Here is a 23,492-nt window from a genome sequence, read left to right on the forward strand (position 1 = left end):
GCTTTATAATGGTGAGACCTTACCAAGTTTGGCAGTGGATACCAGTTTACTGCATTTGCTTGTTAAAACTGTATATAGATACAAATGAAGTACAATTGATTTATGCTGAGGCGACAAAATTATTATTTAGGCTGAAAATGGTTTCCACTCAGTAACGAAAGAATGCTTTAGCCTACAGTCATCAAACTTCATAGGATGATTGCTTGTAGTCAGTAATGACCCTTATTGTTTTGGGGCTCAAGGTCACAGTGACCTCAAGACTGAAATTGGTTTTATACACAACAAGTATATAAAGCATTCAACTTTATAGGATGATTGCCTGTTGTCTGTAGGTGACCCCTAATGTTTTAGGGGTCAGTAGATCAAAGGTCAAGGCTACAGTGACTTTGAGACTGAAAACAGCTTTTGCTCAATAACTTAAAGAATTCTTTGGCCTATGGCTGTCAAACCTCATAGGACGACTGCCTGGGGTCAGAAATGGCCTTTTTTTCTATAAATATGGGTTAACGGGTAGGGTCAATTTGAAATCAAGAACGAAAACTTGTTTCTGCTAAGCAAGTAAAGATCACTTGTGTGTTATGCTTTTTAACTTAATAGAATTATGGACTGTGATCAACATATGACCCCTTATGTTTTTGTTTTTTTCTAGGGTGAGGTGGGGGTCAGTACATCAAAGGTCAAGGTCACCATGAGCATGAAAATGGGAACAGTTTCTGATCAGTATCTGGGGCACTTTTAAGCTTTCATATTTTATAGAATGATTGCCTGTGGTTATGAAATGACACCTATTGATTTGGAGACAGAATTTCAAGGGTCGCATTGAAAATGGCTTCTGGTCAATTACTGGAGAAAGCTTAAGCCTATGACCATCATTTGTCACAGAATGGTTGCCTTTTGCCAGTATGTGACCCCTATAGTTCTGGAGTTCAGTAGATGAGTACTGTTGTTTGATAAAAGGGTCAGTGTCATAGCATACAAAATTACATACCCATTTACCTCTAACAGGCCATCAATAGTGCACATGTTTTACAAACAGCAGCGTTTCTTCAAATAACTTACTGTATTCAGTCAGTTGAAAAGTAGCTGCTCAAGCAGCTACCAAATTACTAAATTTTAGAGATGAAATTACCAATTTTTATGTGTTTATTACATTGTGGTCTACATAGCTGTATACTTCACCAAAATTAGCATCCAGATATACTATTGTTTTCACAGTATTTATACTTCTTGTCATAAAACATAAAAATCAAGCATTCTCATCACATTCACCTCTTATCATATCCAAGTTGCAAAGTGGAACTTCAATGATCATGCATTATGCATGTAATCCTAAAATGCTGGAACATTTACTAACCTGATATATATATATATACATGTATATGCAAAATGTAGTTTGCAATCTTTTTCTGCATGAACTAACTTAGAGGGAATTTCCACAAAGCTTTACATTGTTCCTATCTTGTTCTTATCTTGATTAATGTGTCTTCATATTTACATTGTTTTAATTTTCTGTGTTTAAGTATGAAGTAATTTGATCTGTACTGTAGTCGTCTCCCTTTTTGAACTCTTTCTAAATTTGATATTACTGTTTTCTTTACTTTCAGTGACTTGAAAGACATTGTGTTGGCAAATGATAAACGATTACTGAAAATCGGTTTAGGAGTTGTGACTGTGACTGGAGTTGGATTTATAGTGTACAAATTAGTTAAAAATTACAATCAATAGTTGTTCCCCCTTAACAGTTTTCATTTGGAGGAAGAAAAACCAGAAATGCAACAGATGTTCTCATAGGATGGAGTGTGCTTTAAGTATCAGTGTTATGGAAACATACCAGTGTTATAATAAACAGGCTAGGCTGTGTGAAAAAAAAGGATAAACCTGCTGGGCTAAAACGTGTGTTCAGGGTTTCAACTAGTGTTTTTTAAGGAGATAATGTTATACATACACTGATACCAGATTTTGCTGGATTTTTACCCAATAATATATCGTGAACTGTAGGAAAACATTTCATTTTGGAAAGTACAAATTGTCAATGGAATAGTGAGGTACAAATTAAACACTATATTTATTGCTTCTTTCATATTTTCTACCCCAATGAAATAACAATATGCAGCAATTGCTTTTATTTAGATTTGTGAAGAGTTTTGTATGGTTTTATCAACTTCTAGAAGCCTAGTTCACTTTCTGCACATGGTATTTATATTATTGTGGAGAAAATATTAAAAGCTGTTCTCAGTTGTAAGCAGTCTAGAATAATTTGACATGAAGAAAGTGTATATAAAACGGGTCGTAACACTGATTTCGTGTCAAAGACGGTACTTATTTATTGTGGACTCTCATTACATACTGGTTGTCTTGAGAGATTAAATTCTTAATTTCTCGAAATGTTGAAAAATCTTTGTTTCTAGGTGTCTGCAGTTGTGTTCTGTATTTTACTGGACCAAACCTTTTGCAAATGTTTATTTCATTTCATTCTTGCTTGTTAGTGCTCTTATATTTATTTCTTTAAGAAAATGCTATTTTTTAAAAGCTCTTTGTAGTAAAGAACTTTGTTTCAGCCACCAAAAATGCCCATTTCATACACCCACAATAGAATCATGACAGCATCCTGTTAGGTGTTTCATACCACAGTAAAAAATTGGTAAACTTCGCCAATAAACCTAAAAACTACATCATTATATAGTTACAGATTTGATTGAGTTGCACTGATTATTAACGGCATTGGTATATAACTTCACACGCACTGCTTGTTTTAGATAGGTAAAAGAAGTGTGATGTGAAATGAAGTTGCTCCCCATTTCATATTTTAACTAGGACTATAGTGTCAGGCAGCTTACATATCAACAGGATTGGGGTTATATGACCTCTGATTGTGTGTACCCTTAGTACCTTAATCCTTGTATGTTGTCATGGTTTGGCATTTAGTTGTGGTCTTAGTTTGTTCACACTATCAAAATGCTAAGTTATTCTTGGTCAAGTTGAATGTTTAGAAAATCATATATTATTACAACACAAGGTCTTGCACTATGACCAATATTGCTGAAGTAATTGTATTTACATTAGCCTTTTTCTTTTCCTTTGAAAATTATGACATTCATTTTGTATGAACAGCAAAAAGGAAGGTGCCAAAGTGGCGACAACACTGCTTAGTGATAATGGGTTGCTGTTTTGACAAGTTTCTGTATATAGTTTAGGAGAGGGTCCTTTAGATGACATGGCAGTTTTTCTAGTGAAAAGAATGACTGGGAAGCTTATTTTAATATTGAATGTCAGAATACCTCATCTACACAAATTATTAATCTGATCATGTCGGTAATGTCCGGTTTCATGCTAAAGGTCACAAACCAGTACATAAATGTAAAATAGAAACTATGCACCCTGAATTATTTTCAGTAGGGCTGGGACGATTTCAATATTTTGAAACTGGTTAATCTTTTGTTTGAAATCGAATCAAAGCGGTTAGTTGGCCGCCATATTTAAATTGCTGTTTTCTTTCCTGACCACCGTATCAAAGTACTTCCAGCAGCTGCTGACTTTATTAGAAACTTACTGACTTCATCGTTTGCAAGCAGTGTGACAATTAATATCTAATATTTTGGTGTAGATCTATTTTATTTTCAATATATAACGACAGGTAAATCAGAGACTATTGATTATGTTGATATGTTTTAGCGAAAAAAACAAACACTGAGGATCTAAGTGCTGGTCAAAGAAATGTATAAAGATGTACGACTCGTGTTGTTTATTGTTTAAGAGCGATTACCGGTTTTGCAAAATTGAAATTGGTTTCACCTAGTAATCGAATCAGATCCGATTAACAGAGTAATCATCCCAGTCCTAATTTTTGAAGTGCAGAAAAAAAGAGAGATTTATTCATGTCATGAATTGTTATTGTTTAGTCTACAGTTTATTAGGTGTATTATTTAACACCATTATTGTGCATTTTTAGCTCTAATGTCACTTTGTGACAAGGTGAGCTTTTGTGATCGCACATCGTCCGTCTGTAAACTTTTGCTTGTGACCACTCAAGAGGTCACATTTTTCATGGGATCTTTATGAAAGTTGGTCTGAATGTTCATCTTGATGATATCTAGGTCAAGTTCAAAACTGGGTCACGTGCGGTCCAAAACTAGGTCAGTAGGTCTAAAAATAGATAAACCTTGTGACCTCTCTAGTCAGGCCATACTTTTCAATGGATCTTCATGAAAGTTGGTCAGTATGTTCACCTTGATGATATCTAGGTCAAGTTCGAAACTGGTTCATGTGCCTTCAAAAACTAGGTCAGCAGGTCAAATAATAAAAGAACGTTGTGACCTCTCTAGAGGCCATATTTTTCATGGGATCTGTATGAAAGTTGGTGTGAATGTTCATCTTGATGATATCTAGGTCAAGTTCGAAACTGAGTCACGTGCAGTCCAAAACTAGGTCAGTAGGTCTAAAAATAGAAAAACCTTGTGACCTATCTAGAGGCCATACTTTTCAATGGATCTTCATGAAAGTTGGTCAGTATGTTCACCTTGATTATATCTAGGTCAGGTTCGAAACTGGGTCATGTGCCATCAAAAACTAGGTCAGTAGATCAAATAATAAAAAAACATTGTGACCTCTCTGGAGGCCATATTTTTCATGGGATCTGTATGAAAGTTGGTCTGAATGTTCATCTTGATGATATCTAGGTCAAGTGCGAAACTGAGTCAACTGCGGTCAAAAACTAGGTCAGTAGGTCTAAAAATAGAAAAACCTTGTGACCTCTCTAGAAGCCATACTTGTGAATGGATCTTCCTGAAAATTGGTCAGAATGTTCACCTTGATGATATCTAGGTCAAGTTTGAAACTGGGTCACATACCGTCAATAACTAGGTCAGTAGGTCAAATAATAGAAAAACCTTGTGACCTCTATAGAGGCCATATTTTTCATGGGATCTGGATGAGAGTTGGTCTGAATGTTCATCTTGATGATATCTAGATCAAATTCGAAACTGGGTCATCTGCGGTCAAAAACTAGGTCAGTAGGTCTTAAAATAAAAAAACCTTGTGACCTCTCTAGAGGCCATAATTTTGAATGGATCTTCATGAAAATTAGTCAGAATGTTCATCTTGATGATATCTAGGTCAGGTTTGAAACTGAGTCAACTGTGGTCAAAAACTAGGTCAGTAGATCTAAAAATAGAAAAACCTTGTGACCTCTCTAGAGGCCATACTTTTGAATGGATCTTCATGAAAATTGGTCAGATTGTTCACCTTAATGATATCTAGGTCAAATTCGAAACTGGGTCATGTGCCTGCAATAACTAGGTCAGTAGGTCAAATAATAAAAAACCTTGTGACCTCTCTAGAGGCCATATTTTTCAATGGATCTTCATGAAAATTGGTCAGAATTCTTATCTTGATGATATCTAGGTCAGGTTCAAAACTGGGTCACATGAGCTCAAAAACTAGGTCACTATGTCAACTAATAGAAAAAATGACGTCATACTCAGTTCAAAACTGGGTCATGTGGGGACAGGTGAGCGATTCAGGACCATCATGGTCCTCTTGTTAATAGTTCATTTTTGTTCATTTATTTTGTTGTCATTGTCAACAGATAATATCCTGTGAGGCAAATTTCCCCCTTGACTTTACAGGAGACAGCGGGTCTAAAGTCATTTGTCTTCCACCTCTAACATCAGGGGAGAACCAGTCATTTCTGGCTTGGGGTCCGGAAACAAGCAAGGCAAACTGACTGCTTTCACATAATATACTTTACATACTTTTACTGATTATCCTGTTGAGAAATGAATGTTACACAAACATCTTAATGATTATAAGGGATTCAACCTTTGTACTTTTATGATGTGAAAGGCACAGCTTCTGACAATATATAGTTAAGTCAGTGGATTGATTTCTAGCTGTATTTAAAATTAAAATAAAAAAACAAGGCTTGTATGCTTTTTTATGTGCAATACTATTAAATATATCTTTTATATTAAATGTATTATTTACTTGCACTGAAAGCTGATTTTAAGATTATGTGTTTATGTTAGTGTTCTAGCATTCTTGTCCATTGAGGTGCTATATATTTCCTCCATTTAATCTAGAATGATCTTTGTTCTGTTGTTAAAATTGTTGTGTTAGAAATGAAGTTTTACATGATAATGTGCAGCAATTTAAATGCATATGTAACAACATAATCTATAAACAGTATTTTTAGTCATTTTTTGATTCTGATTTGTTTTGAAATATTATAAAACAATTCAGTATTTCAACTGCAGGATTACTAAAATTGCTTATTCCTTGAAATATTGATAACTTTATTTGCTCCTCTTGGTTGGAGATATTTTCTTCACTTGATTCATGTCATTAGAAACACCCCTTTTTTTAAGGCACATCAGTGGGCATTTGAAATTGTTCTATGTAAATGTTCTGTGCTATTAACTTGTGTATTTTTATGCAGGCTTTCTCTGCTTTTGGAATACTGAAGCCATTACAAATATTTTTCCTGTCAAGGTTTTCATATCCACTTGAGAGTACCTCTGCAAAACACAATATACATGTACTGATTCAAAGAGGTTTGGCACTTTGATGTTTTCAGAAACAATTAAGTTATGCTGTGTTATCTGCGTTAGAGTTTTGCTTTTTCCAAGATATGATAATTACATTACACAACTACACATGATACCTTACTTAACCCTTAGCCTGCTGCAGGCGAATTTAACAGCCTTTGCAAACAGCTTGGAACCAGATCAGACGCCGATTAAATCGGCGTCTGATCAGGTTCCAAGCTGTTTGCTACTCTGACAATATTTCTTCCATTTTTGGAGCAAATTGAATGAACTTTACAATTTTAGCAGACGACATTTCCAGCAGACAACAATTTACCTAGCATGCTAAAGGTTAATAATGTTTTTATTTTGTAAAGAGAAAATAGAGAAAAGGTTGGGTTGTTCTTATCATTGTCTTCAAGTTCTTCTTCAGGCAAATACAAAACCACTCACTGATGATTGAAGAAGCACTTATTTATAAAAATCAAATTGGACATGATGAAAAAGGTAAAGATGAAAAGATAAATATGTAAAGATTAAAGAAAGGTTACTGTTTTTTGCTCGACTATTCAAAGAATAGGTAGAGCTATTGGACTCGCCAATGAGTCAGCGTCCCGATTTGTTTAAGTTTTTGTATGTAAGCTGGTATCTCAGTAACCACTTGTGGGAATGGATTGAAACTTCATACACTTATTCACTGTGATAAACTGACTTACATTGCACAGGTTCCATAACTCTACTTTGCTTTTTTACAAAATTATGGTCCTTTTTCAACTTAGAAATTTTTGATTATGATTTCATATTTAAGCTGGTATCTCAGTATCTACTCATGGGAATGGATTGAAACTTCATAAACTTGTTCACTGTGATGATCTGACATGCACTGCACAGGTTCCATAACTCTACTTTGCATTTTTACAAAATTATGCCCCTTTTTCGACTTGGCAGTTTTTGGTTTAGTTTTTGTATGTAAGCTGGTATCTCTGTACCCAAAATTGGGAATGGATTGAAACTTCATACACTTATTCACTGTGATGATCTGACATGCACTGCACAGGTTCCATAACTCTACTTTGCATTTTTACAAAATTATGCCCCTTTTTCGACTTGGCAGTTTTTGGTTAAGTTTTTGTATGTAAGCTGGTATCTCTGTACCCACTATTGGGAATGGATTGAAACTTCATACACTTATTCACTGTGATGATCTGACATGCACTGCACAGGTTCCATAACTCTATTTTGCACTTTTACAAAATTATGTCCCTTTTTCAACTTAGAAATTTTGGTTGAAGTGTTGTATGTTAGCTCGTATCTCAGTACCCACTTATGGGAATGAATTGAAACTTCACAAAAATGTCCATTGTCATGAGCTAATATGGATTGTTTAGGTTCCTTAACCCTGTGTTGCAGTTTTACAAAATTATACCCCTTTTTGGACTTTAATATTCAGTCACTTGACAAGGCTGTTGAATAGTAGAGCATTGCTGTCCTCAGACAGCTCTTCTTAGATATTAGAAGTAGAGAATGGTTGAGTAGTTTTGTTATTGTGAGTTCTGCAAACACAGTGCATGAGAGTCAAAACAGATGATACTATACATGTATGAATACAGGGTTGAAAATGTAATTATCAATACATGTACTGTTCAGATGCAATAGATAGAGGAGCATTTGTTTTATACCAGTTACATACGCATGTATTAATGAAGTGTACTTTGTGACATGCAAATAATAAATAAAAGCTGATATTTTGTGTATATTATTTATTGTAATCAAAATACATATGCTGTAACACATTGACCTGGCAGGATTCGAAGCCTAGAGTTTTGTCCATTTGCCAGAACCTCAGAACAACTACAGGTGGATAGATGATGTAATTCCACACAACACAGGTGATTGGATTATATAATTTCTCAGAGGAGGTTCCCATGTAGACTTCAAATGTACCTTTTGTTATTACAAATTGTGAAAAATATCAAATGCAGGAGACCTAAAAAAAAGTCTCCTGTATGATCTTGTTACAACCTTTATATATGTAATTTCCATATTATTATCTGATCAAATGTGTATATCACATCACAGTTAATTTCACTGCCTTAAATCATTCTGGGCATTGTTCATGTGTTTGGATGTTTGAATGGTTTGTTGTTGTCTTCTAGGTCCTGACCCGATACTGTCTGAGGTCGAAGGTCAAGGAGAATTTCTATTGCAGCTCGGTACCCGGCTTGTACAGCTCCACTCATATAACCTGTCCATACTGTGGCTGTCTCGGTACCAGCAAAATGAATACTGAAGTAAAAACAATCTTTCAAAAATACTGTAATTGTTTGTTAGACATTGACTTTGATTTTTGATGAACAGCATCTTTAATCCATTTGTTGGTGATCGTTTGGTCACATTAAAGCTTTGAACCCACAGTCACAAGGAACAAGTGTGTACGCTACCTTAATCACAGAAATTAGTAATAGGTAAATTACAAACATCCTGGACCTATATAATTAAATTATATAGGACATTGGAAATGAAAGTTAAAAGAAATTAAACATTCCTTGAATGTTACATTATCTGATTAAGCTACTAAAATACATCAAGAGAAAAATAATGCACTGTTCAATGAATCATTCAAGCATATTTACCACCTGAATGGGTCCCTCAATCCTCCAGCATAATACCTCATAGCACCTGGCCCAGCCACACAGACTGGGGCACCAGCAATGTAGGGCTCGGACTCCCAGTCTTTCTCTGCATAGTCGATGTACTCCTCAACTTGGTCCCCAAAAAACTGAGCCAGACATTTCAATACTGATGTTTTTCTGGCTTCATCCTGAAACATAAACATGCTTGGTAATATTTCAAGATTAAATTAAAATTTTGTTTATGTATTTGCGTTTTACGGCGCACCAACACTGTATACATGTAGGTTATATGGCGCCAAGCAAGATTACAAATTTTGGTTCCACATCTCATTTACATCGAAATAAAAACATGAGATATGGAATCAAAATTTGCATACCCGCTGGAATCACAGAATTAGTGCAAAACCAAGTGTTAAGACCCTATTAGTCGCCTCTTACAATCATGCAAGGGTAAGGCAGTGGTTCCAATTCTTTTCATACAGGTCGTCCCAGAACCACATGGTAACTTTAAACTGTGCTAGAATTCCACAATAAAACTTGCTACATCATTTCCTAATTCACTAGAATAGTTGATAAACTGACCTGTCAGACAGCCAAATCTACTGAAAACTAGCTTGAATGTTGTGTGTGTGTTTGGGTTTAACGTCTTTTTCAACAATTTTTCAGTCGTATAAACGACAGTGTCTACTTGTAGCAGTGAGCACAATGCCCAACTTTATTGTGCTGCCTCACTAGAATATCACGCCGTCGACACGTGACATGAAAACCCCACCCAGTTACATTATACTGACACCGGGCTGACCAGTCCTAGCACTATCCTCTTAATGCTGAGTGCCAAGCGAGGAAGCTACTAGTACCATTTTTTAACGTCTTTGGTATGACGCGGCCGGGGATCGAACCCACGACCTCCCGCACGCGAAGCGGACGCTCTACAACTAGGCTACCGAGGCGGTTACAGCTTGAATGTTGATAATGCTTTCTCTTAACATGTTATGAACCAGCAACAATATGAAATACTTTATAGAGGTCATTTTAAGTGAAATACATAAGTACATGTAACAGACTATGATTTTTTTTTCATATGTATAGTTTTCTGTCAGAAACATGGTTCCTAACAAAGAAGACTTGCAACATTGTATTCAAACCTCTAGCTGTCTCCACTCAACAAGCTGGGCTCCAGCAACAAAAGCTACTAAACCAGGATTCCCATTGGCTGATGTATCGTCAAACACTAGACATAAAGGGCCACAGCTGCAGTCAGGGTCAAAACTTGGTCCTCCATTTGTTACAACTTCTCCTGAACACCCATTCTTCCTCCAGAATGCCTAAAGTCAAGTACACTTGGTATAACTAGGTATGCTAAAGATAACTTAATGTAATGCAGGCTCTTTACCATCATCCCCCTGCCCCATTCCCTGCCAAAAAAAAAAGAAGGAAATACAACAGAAATTACCAACTATATCCAGGAATTCGGATATAGAATACAGCATGTTATAGGTTATTTAACCTTTACCCTGCTAAATTTCTAAAATGGACTAGTCTATTATTCAATTTGGGCGGTATCATTTGGTCATTAGAAGGGGTGTTCACTGAAAATGTACAGACTGAATTGCGATCTCTGCTGGCTGAACTTGGTCTGCACTGGTCACTTGCAACCAGCAGGAAGAAGGTTAAAATATTTAAAGTTGCCATATCAAACTGGTCCTAATGAATATAGATGCATTTCTAGCTCCTTTCAAATCTTGTTGTCTGTCATATGAAAAATAACATTTGCATTAAGCTAAGCAAAAAAGGAGATGTGAACAAAGTTTGCTCATCTACCTGCTTACTAATCAGAGATACTGACAAGTAATTTCTATTACCTCTTTATAAGTGATTACAACTTTTCCGTAATTAGCAAGAGGCATCCTTTTATGAAGTTCTCTCTTTACTGCAGGTAGACGGGGATCGAATTTTATCTTTGCTAGAAATTAAAATATAATTACATGATCACAACAGTGCCTAAATCTACACAATCCAAATGTTTAACTAAATGATTTAAACTTTTTGAATGATTATTATACTTTCAATTTGTTCCTTTGCGACTTGCTGGGTTCAATGACTATTTTAAAAGGTATTCCATTATTCTTTACAAGTAAAGGCGTACCTTTTTGTTCCCGGACACTTAACTTGCAATCTCCTCATATTTAACGAAGGTGAATGATGAATGACCTCAGACTTACCACTTTCAGTCACACTATCTTAGGTAAAATAACAAGAGGACCATGATGGTCCTGAATCGCTCACCTATCTCCACATGACCCAGTGTTCAACTGAGTATGACATCATTATTTGACATAGTGACCTAGTTTTTGAGCACATGTGACCTAGATATCATCAAGATAAAAAATTCTGACCAATTTTCATGAAGATCCATTGAAAAACATGGCCTCTAGAGAGGTCACAAGGTTTTTCTATTATTTGACCTAATGACCTAGTTTTTGAAGGCACTTGACCCACTTTTAAACTTGACCTAGATATCATCAAGGTGAACATTCTCACCAATTTTCATGAAGATCTCGTGAAAAATATGGCCTCTAGAGAGGTCACAAGGTTTTTCTATTTTTCGACCTACTGACCTAGTTTTTGACCACACATGACCCAGTTACGAACTTGACCTAGATATCATCAAGCTGAACATTCTCACCAATTTTCATGAAGATCCATTGAGAAATATGGCCTCTAGAGAGGTCACAAGGTTTTTCTATTTTTAGACCTACTGACCTAGTTTTTGACCCCACGTGACCCAGTTTTGAATCTGACTTAGATATCATCAAGATGAACATTCTGACCAATATTCATGAAGATCTCATGAAAAATATGGCCTCTAGAGAGGTCACAAGGTTTTTCTATTTTTAGATCTACTGACCTAGTTTTTAACCCCACGTGACCCAGTTTCGAACTTGACCTAGATATCTTCAAGGTAAACATTCTGACCAATTTTCATGAAGATCCATTGAAAAATATCGCCTCTAGAGAGGTCACAAGGTTTTCCTATTTTTAGACCTACTGACCTAGTTTTTGACCGCACATGACCCAGTTTCGAACTTGATCTAGATATCATCAAGCTGAACATTCTCACCAATTTTCATGAAGATCCATTGAGAAATATGGCCACTAGAGAGGTCACAAGGTTTTTCTATTTTTAGATCTACTGACCTAGTTTTTGACCCCACATGACCCAGTTTCGAACTTGACCTAGATATCATCAAGGTGAACATTCTCACCAATATTCATGAAGATCTCATGAAAAATATGGCCTCTAGAGAGGTCACAAGGTTTTTCTATTTTTAGATCTACTGACCTAGTTTTTAACCCCACGTGACCCAGTTTCGAACTTGACCTAGATATCATCAAGCTGAACATTCTGACCAATTTTCATGAAGATGCATTGAGAAATATGGCCTCTAGAGAGGTCACAAGGTTTTTCTATTTTTAGACCTAATGACCTAGTTTTTGACACTACGTGACCCAGTTTCGAACTTGACCTAGATATCATCAAGATAAACATTCTGACCAATATTCATGAAGATTTCATGAAAAATATGGCCTCTAGAGAGGTCACAAGGTTTTTCTATTTTTAGACCTACTGACCTAGTTTTTGACCCCATGTGACCCAGTTTCGAACTTGACCTAGATATCATCAAGGTGAACATTCTGACCAATTTTCATGAAGATCTAGTGAAATATATGGCCTCTAGAGAGGTCACAAGGTTTTTCTATTTTTACACCTACTGACCTAGTTTTTAACCCCACGTGACCCAGTTTCGAACTTGACCTAGATATCATCAAGCTGAACATTCTGACCAATTTTCATGAAGATGCATTGAGAAATATGGCCTCTAGAGAGGTCACAAGGTTTTTCTATTTTTAGACCTAATGACCTAGTTTTTGACCCTACGTGACCCAGTTTCGAACTTGACCTAGATATCATCAAGATAAACATTCTGACCAATATTCATGAAGATTTCATGAAAAATATGGCCTCTAGAGAGGTCACAAGGTTTTTCTATTTTTAGACCTACTGACCTAGTTTTTGACCCCATGTGACCCAGTTTCGAACTTGACCTAGATATCATCAAGGTGAACATTCTGACCAATTTTCATGAAGATCTTGTGAAATATATGGCCTCTAGAGAGGTCACAAGGTTTTTCTATTTTTAGACCTACTGACCTAGTTTTTGATGGCACGTGACCCAGTTTGGAACTTGACCTAGATATCATCAAGATGAACATTCTGACCAACTTTCATAAAGATCCCATGAAAAATGTGACCTCTACAGTGGTCACAAGCAAAAGTTTACAGACGCACGGACGGACGACGGACACCGCGCGATCACAAAAGCTCACCTTGTCACTTTGTGACAGGTGAGCTAAAAATGACACACTGACTCAACTACTGTCCTCTAGATTAACTGGTAGTTTTCAGCTATCTGCAACTTACCAACTGCACACCAAATACTATTGAGACCAAAATGATGATTTTGAGGTCAAATGCGAAACTTACACACAACAGAATCAGTTGCTACTCTTGTCTTTGATAAGCACAAAACCTCTCCCACAATTGAGGTTCCTTAAACTTACCTTCAAAACAATAATTTCATCAGCTATCTGGCTACAGGTGTACCAAATCTGACTCTGTTATCAACACAAAACAAATAACAAACTGCACACCATCAAAAGTTAGAAAAAATTTTAAATCTTAAATAAAAAATACCATGAAATATCAAACCTATATGAGCAGGTGGTATTGCCAGGATTATTTTTTTACACTTGTATATATTCCCAGACTCTGATGTCACTGCAACGGAATCATGGCTTTGTGTAATGGAAGTCACTGGTTCCCTAAATATAATTCTAACATCTCCAAGTTCCTCTGCCATCCGCAGGGATATTTGCTGACATCCTCCCTTAAAAATATAAAACCTTTCTTACTGTAACTTAATGAGTAAATGTGGCAAGAGTTGTCTATAAAAATCAAAGGCCACCTTGCCCCATAATAGCCAGTCAGAGCTAACTGTGTGTCTGTCTTTCAGACTCCAGTATGCTATGACCTTGACCTTTGACATAATGATCCCACAAACGATACAGTAACAGATAATCTATTGACCATATATAATTTTGCTATGAAGTTTGATGGCCACAGACACAAGTGTTCTCTGTTCTACACTATTTTAAGTCCCGTGGTCAAGGATCTTTACTTCAGACTTTAAAACAACATGGGTCATCTACTGACTACAGACAATAATGCTATCAAGTTTGATCATCTAGACCTTCTCCTGTTTTCATTAAGAAACCATTTTTAGTCACAAGGTCACTGTGACCTTGAACTTTGACCCTCTGACATCCAAAACAAGGGGTTACTGAATACGGACAATTGTCTTTTAAATTTGACAATCCCTGGCCAAAGCATACTTTACTAAAAACAATTGTCACAGTGACCTTTGACCTCATGACCCCCAAAATAATAGGGTTGTCTACTGACAATAGTGAATCATGGTATGAAGTTTAGACTTTAACCACTCCATTATGTTAGAGGTATCTATTTCCACATGTAAACACTGATGTTCATCAAAATGTCAAATAACCTGTACAAGTAGTCTGGCTGTACTAGACCTCTCTCTCCTGTTATTGACTGAAGACCATTTTCAAACTCAAGGTCACCATGACCTACTGACTCCCCTTAACAAAAGAGGTCAATTACTTATTCTATGATGTAGACCAAAACATTCTCTAGTTATTGACTGGACCCCTATTTGACTGGCAGTGAGAAAAACAACCTACCGCCTCTCATAGAAAGAGAAACAAGAGCTGTCACAGGTCTGACCTGTGTCTGGAGACAGTGCGCTCAACTATTTCGATGATGGATAGTAAAACGGGGTACATCTGAGGAAACTGGAGCTGTCACTGGCGTGTTTAATGACACCAATGGTGGATGAAGATATTGCACAATAGCTTGAGTCTGTGTCAAAAATATTTAGTAATAAGAGAGGTAAAGATAAAGTGTATCAAAACACTATGTAAGTACAATTCTAAGCAAAAAGGGGACATAATTCATAAAAATATTGATGCAAGTTATGCATCTTGTATTATATGATGTGGGTGATGATGTGGAATAACTACTTAAAGTTTGAATCAAATCCATTTTCTAATAACTGAGATAAAGTGAAAATGCATCAAAATTGTCTAAATGTCTACGTCCCCATGAGGGGTTTGACATTAACGGAAGATAGATAGATAAATTAACCTTAAATTCTAAGTAAAAAGGGACATAATTCATGAAAATTGGTGCCAGAGTTAGGCACCTTGTGCCATATGATATGGGTGATAAGGTGGAACAACTATTTTAAGTATGAATCAAATTCATTTAGTAAAAACTGAGGTAGAGTGAAAGTGCATTAAAACTTTAACCTGAAATTCTAAGTAAAAGGGGACATAATTCATGAAAATTGGTGCCAGAATTAGGCACCTTGTGTCATATGATATGGGTGATAAGGTGGAACAACTATTTTAAGTTTGAATCAAATCCATTTAGTAATAACTTAGGTAGAGTGAAAGTGCATCAAAACTTTAACCTGAAATTCTAAGTAAAAAGGGGGAATAATTCATTAAATATTGGTACCAGAGTTATGGACCTTGTGTCATATGATGTGGGAGATGATGTGGAACAATTACTTACAGTCTGAATCAAATCCATTTAGGAATAACTGGATAGAGTGAAAGTGCATCAAAACTTTAACCTGAAATTCTAAGTAAAAAGGGGAAATAATTCATAAAATATTGGTTTGAGAGTTATGGCTTTTGTGCTATATGATGTGGATGATGAGGAGAAAGAACTATTTTAAGTTTAAAGCAAATCCATCTAGTAATTACAGAGGTATGGAGCAAAAAGAGAAAGTATAAAAAAACATTAACTAAGGTGGGGGATGCAGAAAGACGCGGACGCCTATGCCAGGGTAGGTAGGATAGCTCTCCATATACTTCGTACAGTCGTACTAAACACAAATTTATACCAAGAAAATGAACAATTAATATCACAACAACTATGATACACAGAAATTTTCCAATAGATTCTCTACAAGTAAAAAACAACTTCACCACAAAACAGCAGTGGAGAAAAGAGTGAATTCAATTGGTTTCTCTAACACCTTGGGTATCTATCAACACACAGGTTAGGAACCAACTAAAATAATCATGTACCTGTAATGTATATTCCTGTGCTGTATATGGTGTGGCCTCGACTAGATTCTTTAACCCTCCGGCAGACGACACATATGTCAGAAAATAAAGAAATGATATTTCAGACAATTCAGCCCCAATAACTCCACGTATGGCAACTTCCATTAGTTCTTTTGAATCTAGGAATGAAACACTGTTATCAATACTAGGGAATTAACATGGTTTAATATGGCATTTTTAATAATTCTTCAGCTTCTGATTTCATTCAATAGGGAAAAGCTCACACATGAAAAACTAGCCTTATATCAAAAATTTAATAACAGATTTTATACTAGATTAATTAAATAAAGATGTCAGTTTCCTTCATACATCCTGTAGTTAATTGTTTTCTTATCATTAAATTTATACTGATGTTATGTTTCACAATGTAATTATCCAGATATGGTTAAACAATAGTAATTCTGTATTTTGGAAAGTTTATTACCTCCCTTTTATGATGCAGTATCATACTATTCAAACTTGTCTAAAAAAATAGAAATGACTTTTAATCAAGACATAAATTGGGCAAAAATTGGACCTTTAAGTGGCAATAACTTTAACAAAATGTATTTCAACCCAGAACTGCCAAGATATGCAAAACTAGTCATTGTACTGAGCATCTCCTATAGTGTTTGGTTGAATGCCCACCGGTAGTTTCAGAGGCGAAGTCTGCACAAACTCTGGAGACAAACAAGGAGACAGACAGACTGACAGACAAGACAAAATCAACACAAAACCAATTTATATCCCCACACATGGTGAGACAAAACTAGAAAACACACTTCTAACAATCATGCTCATGTAAGTTTATCAATAAAAACTAAGTTATGTACATGAAACTACATATACAGTTTCGAACTATTTATGACAATTTATCATACCAGCCATCCACATTGTTTGGTTGATGTAAGTTTCCATTGTCATGCCATCAAATTCTTTCCCTCTTTTACAAGCAAATGGTTCTTTCTGATCCACCTCTTTAGCTAAACTGTCAATCTGAAACAAAATATTTAATGTTCAATAGATTACAGTACTGCAGAGCATTACATATCCTTCAGAGGAAATTGCTTAACATATAAAAACATTTCAGTACAGTGATTTCCTTTTACAATAAGGTTAATAGCATTAAAAGAAAAACTACATCCAACAACTTTAAAATTAAAAAGTATCTACTAGCAAGGAGATCTTTCTGATAATAAAGACAATGAAAAGGATTCATGAAAATAAAGCTCTATTACAGAATACATTAATCAAACTTCTCATACTTGCATGCATCTATAAGTTTCCTTCCAATTGGTAACATAATACAGGCAAAAGTTGACTGGTTGGTAACCTTACACAGGTAAAAGTTTACAGGTTGGTAACATAATACAGGTGAGAGACATGACACAGGTAAAAAGTGACTGGTTGGTAACATAATACAGATAATAGTTGACTGGCTGGTAACATAATACAGATGAGTTGACAGGTTAGTTACATAATACAAGTAAAAACTGACTGGTTGGTAACATGTTACAGATGAGTTGACTGGTTGGTAACATAATACAGGTAAAAAGAGACTGGTTGGTAACATAATACAGGTAAGAGTTACTTGGTAGGCATTATAATACAGGTAACAGATGACTCAAATGTATAAGCTGACTACTTTACCATTTGGATTAAAACTGGAATATGATCTTACATCTTGCTGTTTGATGTCAACAGTATGCTAATGTTTGGTACCTTTTTCATTGCTCTATCAAGGTCTAGCAATGCAAGGAGAGAGAGTGTTGGAATATCAGACATGTAGCTTTTCACAGTGTTGTCTTTCCCAACCTGAAGAAACTTTCTTCCATTGAGATACTGTTGATGTGTCTTTATACCTAGCTCTTCTATAAGCTTCATAATGTGCGTCTGACTCCTGAAACAAATTTGCATGTACTGTTTTTAGATATAACAGTTCTGCCTTCAAAACTATGTCACTGACAAGAATCTTGCATCTTCTTTTATTAAGATATAACTGATAATCATTTAGGTATTTGTTTATCTGTATTTTGAATGCAGTACATGTACTTGATTCAATCACCCAAACGGACAGTATCCTTATGTGATATATAATATAGCATATATAATTTAGGAATACAACCTACATATTATTCCATGACTTGGTTGGTACATATTGACCACTATGAACTTTATCTAGAGATTCTACCTCTATTCCATTTCATACCATGTATACATAATCCATTTTATGCTATGTGACATACTCATTTTATGCCCAATATAACTTCTTCTCGGCGATATATGACCATTTTGTGTCGATTCGCCGTAAAACCCAACTCGCTCACTCACTCATTTTATGCCATGTATACATACAAACTATTTCAAAACTACGGTAAACATGTATTAACCTCTGCCAAAAAAATGAGCAAACTTCCTAAAGTATAATTCAACAGTGTCAGACATAATAAAATATGGCATCATAACAATGTGGTGTCATACACAACTTAAGATCACAACACTGGGTCTCAGCATTTTTATTTTTTTTTTTTGATAATTCCATTTACAAAACTTTTTAGGTTGTTATATTACTAGTTTAAAACAAGAAAATATCAGTAAAAACAATGGATGTTCCCAAAGGTATGATTATTGCATTGTTTGCACAAAAGGGGAATTCATCACATCCTCGTCTTAGTAGTGAAGGTTCCAAAGAATTTCTTAGAACCCCATCAATTAGTTGTTGAGAAAAAACACACAAGGTATATGCATCACCTCTTGTAAGTAAAGATTCTTGTGAAGTTTTGCTGATTAAATGTTTGCTGAGGAATACTCCGGACAAGGATGGCTTCATGATTTACTAATTTTGAATCAAAGGGCAATAACTAAGTGTAAAATCATCCAACCAGAACATGAAGATAATATGCTCCCTATGAAGTTTGCCTGAATTCTAACAAGCGGTTGCTGAGTATTATTCCAGACAAGAAATGGTGCTATCATAGTAAAAGAATTAAGAAGTAATATATCCCAAACAATGATTTGTCACTAAGTAAAAATTGTTAAATGAAAACATTGTTTGGAGTACAGATGCCAAGGAATTATATCACAAGGATGATGAAATCCACCAAATATTTCCCTGTGTCATGTGGGTTTCTTTTCAAGTGTTCCAGACATCCCAACTTTTTCTGAATGCCAAGTGGGAGTTTTTGCTTTCCAAAGTGGGAGATTGAGGTGTTCAATTTATCAAGTGGGAGATTTAATACCTGTCCTGCTATGACATTTTACTCTATGACATAACAACTGTGATGTACAAACATTGAATTGTTGCAAAATAATATACACATTTCAGTTTTCTTTGTTTAACAGGAAAACAAATTGGGTCATGTTCAAATGTTGAGAAATACAACAGAGTTACGACACAGACAGACACACAAACAGACAAAGTGGCAACTATATGCTTCCCACTTCACGGAGCATAAAAAGTTCAATACTACTCAAAATTCTGTTATGCAATTCTTTCCTATAATATGTGAATGGTAAAAGCCTGTTGCCAAATGCTATAATGTAGAATGAAAACAAGAAATGTGTTTCTGTATTTTAACAGTGAATAATGCATAGACAATACAACATTTATCATTTTACTGTCTAAATTATTTGGATTTCTTGTATGTTATTTACATGTCTCTATGAATAACACCAAGGGTACTTTGGAACTTGAACAATATCATGTTTTACCCTGTAACATTGACTTTCCTAAGTTACTAAAGGAAGGATAACCTGGTATTTACCTGCCCACCCAGTGTGCACCAAGATCCCAGCTATCGGTACCAGTTTCTGTTTTCAAGGGGACTGTAAAGGTCCTTCCACCAACCCTGTCTGAAAAAGGAAGGTGTGAATATATTCAGAAACAGTGCAGAAAAATTGTTACAATTGTTACTATCTACTTCCTATCCACTTCCTTTTATTTTCACAGAAGCCTCTCAAAAACACTTCACTGTGCAAGGGAGTGCTGTGGAGCAACTGCCAACATTACTTGAATGTTTGAAAAGATCTAAAATTTTTACATTATAAAATATCAAAACTTGTACTATAGAAATGAAATACTGGAAATGAAAGATCACATTTGAACAATGTGCATGCTTGTTCTTTCATTTTCAATAAGTAATGAACAGTGGTAGGTGTGTCTAAAAGGCCACAAATACATCACTAACTTAGCCCAAACGCTTAAGTCCATACAATAAAATGAAAATATATTCTTTCACATCAAGTTTGAAAGCCTTTCTTTTAATCAATAGTAAACAATTATACCTGTAGCTTCTAGTATAACAATGTTCAAGTTTGAATCCTTGGACAGGAGGTACCTAGCAGCACTGAGTCCAGATATACCTGCCCCAACAATAACAATATCATACTCCCTGGTTCTCTCCATCTTCTTCACCCTCTATAACAATCTACAAAACAGACAGAAAAAATGTAACTATAATAAGTATAGAACTGAAATATAGACTGCTATTTAAAGGGACTAACACATTTTAGGCAAAAAAAATGATTTCTTTCAAAAATCCGTAACAAGTGAGTACTCTGAAAGTGACTAGTGGTACAATTTATTTATTTATATATTTGGGTTTTACGGCGCACCAACACAGTATAGGTTATTTGGCGCCATACAGGACTACAAATTTTGGTTTCACATCTCGTTTACATCGAAATAAAAACATCAGATATGGAATCAAAATTAGCATACCTGCTGGAATCACAGAGTTACAGCAAAACCAAACTTATAGATATTAGATTTTTGCAAGATATTGTTATAAATAACCAAAAATATTGTGCAGAAGGTAGTAAACCATTGCAATTATATGCTTTTAAAATAATGCAGAAAATTTACATTCTTCTTGCTGTTTTACCAATATCTAACTTTTATTTTCACACACTTTTCATATTATATATATTCTATGCCAAACTTGGTGGAAATGAACATGTTGAAAAATTTCACCTAACTGTGGGCAAGTAGCTTTAAGCCTGGGGTTAAGTGAATATTGTGTTATCAAACAGTATTTGTTGTACGATAACAGTACAATGTATCAATGTTACATTTATATACTATTATATTTATTTATTTCCAAGACCCTCTTTATAATTGAACCAATCCTAGATCTCAACAATAAAATACATCAATTCTAGGGCAAAAAAGTAAAACTTATTAGTTGTTTCAAATACACAGATTAATGAATAGCTATTTAACCCATAGGCATTCTGTAACTAAACCACTATGTTACTTTGATTTAACTAAAATCTCTTATCAATTACACAAATCTTTACTAAATTAAAGTTATATCCATAATAGAGGAATGGTATAATTGTGTAATACAAATAATGGAGCAGTAGCCTAAATCTGAGTTCTTACAATTTACAATTAATTTTAGACACTCAGTGCACACTGTTTACATCCAAAGGTCAAGGTAATATTATACACCTGTAAGGTACAGACGGTTTAATGGAGTAACTTCCCCTGAATAGAAGTATATGCAAAAAAAGGTATAAGCACAACAGCAATAACTCCTAGATGCAAGAGCTATAAATGATATTGTACGGGCTTTATTTCACTGAAAATAAAGTTAGTTTGCATGCTAGATTATTGGCAGTACTCAGTGAGTATATGACTAACCTGTTATAGATACAGGACTATATAAAACAATAAATTATTTTCAGGACTGACAGCAAATGTAACTGGGTTTTATAGAGCTTTGCGTGAGCCAATTGTAGCGAAATCAATGTAATATGAAAGTTTTGACAATAAAGTGTACAAATTGTGCCTTATTTGTGTATCTTGAAACAAAAAATAAGTGTATTTGCTATATTAATGGACATATAGGAAAAACTGTCAATGGTGTGCTTTATATTTATTATTTTTCTGTTTACAACCAAAACATAATTTATTAACTTTAGTAATAGTTGCAAGACACATTTGATAATATATTTATAAAACTAATGCAACTAATGAATAAAGTTACTTGCAAAAGCTTAATTTACACTATCTTAAAGGTGTCAGTAATAGGAGAGGGGTTGTCGATATTAAGGCAAATTAAAAATTTTAAAGAACGTGACTACATTTGTTAAATTGTTCTCATTGGTCAATTTACAAAGATACTGAAGTTGCAAATCATTTTTTAACCAATGAAATCAGATCAATTTCAGTTGCAAAATAAATTGCCACTAGTCATCCACTATGTTCGTTCGTGCTTAAGGTGTCGATAATAGGGCAATTTAGTCTATTACCTGTTACTGGTAGCTGTTATCTCATATATCTGTCATACATATGTAGGTTTGAGTATTTGATTATCGTAGTAAACAGAATAACTGAATCAATTATACTTGATTATCTCCCTTTGTAACTGACAATATACTTAAAAATTCATGTGCAACATAATGAAAGTAGTGTTTTTCAAATCATGTAATTATATACTTGTATATTTCATATATATATGGACAGCTATTTTAAAGCATTATGGAAATTAAAACAAGAGGGTCATTGACCCTAAAGCGCTCAACTGCGTACAAGGCTTCAAGTGTGTTTGTATAAGTAACGAGTTAGGTTTCTTCTATGTTAGCCTATATCATATACATGTCACACACACTTTTGAACCTAGGGCAATAATTTGAACAATTATGGTAGACATTACAAATCTGATATCATGGCTCTAGCTATTATTGATTCAGAGAAGAAAAGTGACCACGCCCCTGGCAGCCATGTTTTTCGACGAATCGGAATAATTCTAACAATCTTGGTAGAGGGTCACACAAGAATCATTTGTGTAAAATTACTTTAAAATCGGGCTTGCAGTTTCAAACAAGAAAAATTTTTAAGTTTCCACAATATACATATAGGGAAAAGTGACCACGCCCTCTGGCATCCATTTTTTTTGACAAATCAAAATAATTTGAACAATCTTGGTAGAGGGTCACACAAGGACCATTTATGTAAAATTATTTTAAAATCGGGCCAGCAGTTTCACACAAGAAAATTTTTAAAGTTTCCACTATATACATATAGGGAAAAGTGACCACGCTCTCTGGTGGCCATGTTTTTTGACAAATCAAAATA

General features: G+C 34.9%; 2 protein-coding genes across 6 annotated transcripts in view; one reads left to right on the forward strand and one right to left on the reverse strand.

Annotated features, from left to right (window-relative positions):
* Positions 1-8,266, forward strand: part of LOC123563580 (mitochondrial Rho GTPase 1-like) — a 39,058-nt gene extending 30,792 nt beyond the window's left edge. For both annotated transcript variants that reach the window (XM_045356445.2, XM_045356446.2), the window contains one exon: positions 1,605-8,266. In XM_045356445.2, coding sequence (XP_045212380.1) covers positions 1,605-1,725 — 121 coding nt within the window. In that variant the 3' untranslated portion in view covers positions 1,726-8,266. The remainder of the gene's footprint in view (positions 1-1,604) is intronic.
* LOC123563581 (probable flavin-containing monoamine oxidase A) lies at positions 8,267-21,871 on the reverse strand. Of its 4 annotated transcripts, none has more exons than XM_045356449.2 (11): positions 21,802-21,871; positions 20,696-20,838; positions 20,176-20,263; positions 18,134-18,311; positions 17,293-17,407; positions 16,394-16,551; positions 13,926-14,103; positions 11,017-11,117; positions 10,300-10,479; positions 9,155-9,342; positions 8,267-8,807 (listed from the first exon to the last, which is right to left on the reverse strand). In XM_045356449.2, the coding sequence occupies exons 2-11, from the start codon at positions 20,814-20,816 to the stop codon at positions 8,636-8,638; spliced, it is 1,479 nt and encodes a 492-aa protein (XP_045212384.2). In that variant the 5' UTR covers positions 20,817-20,838; positions 21,802-21,871; the 3' UTR covers positions 8,267-8,635. The 4 variants fall into 4 exon arrangements, with proteins under 4 accessions (XP_045212384.2, XP_045212383.2, XP_045212385.2 ...); XM_045356448.2 differs by having other exon boundaries at positions 21,795-21,856; XM_045356450.2 differs by having other exon boundaries at positions 21,710-21,849.
* Positions 21,872-23,492: the final 1,621 nt, after the last annotated feature.

This window comes from Mercenaria mercenaria, chromosome 2 (assembly GCF_021730395.1).
Source record: "Mercenaria mercenaria strain notata chromosome 2, MADL_Memer_1, whole genome shotgun sequence".
Taxonomy (NCBI): Eukaryota; Metazoa; Mollusca; class Bivalvia; order Venerida; family Veneridae; genus Mercenaria; species Mercenaria mercenaria.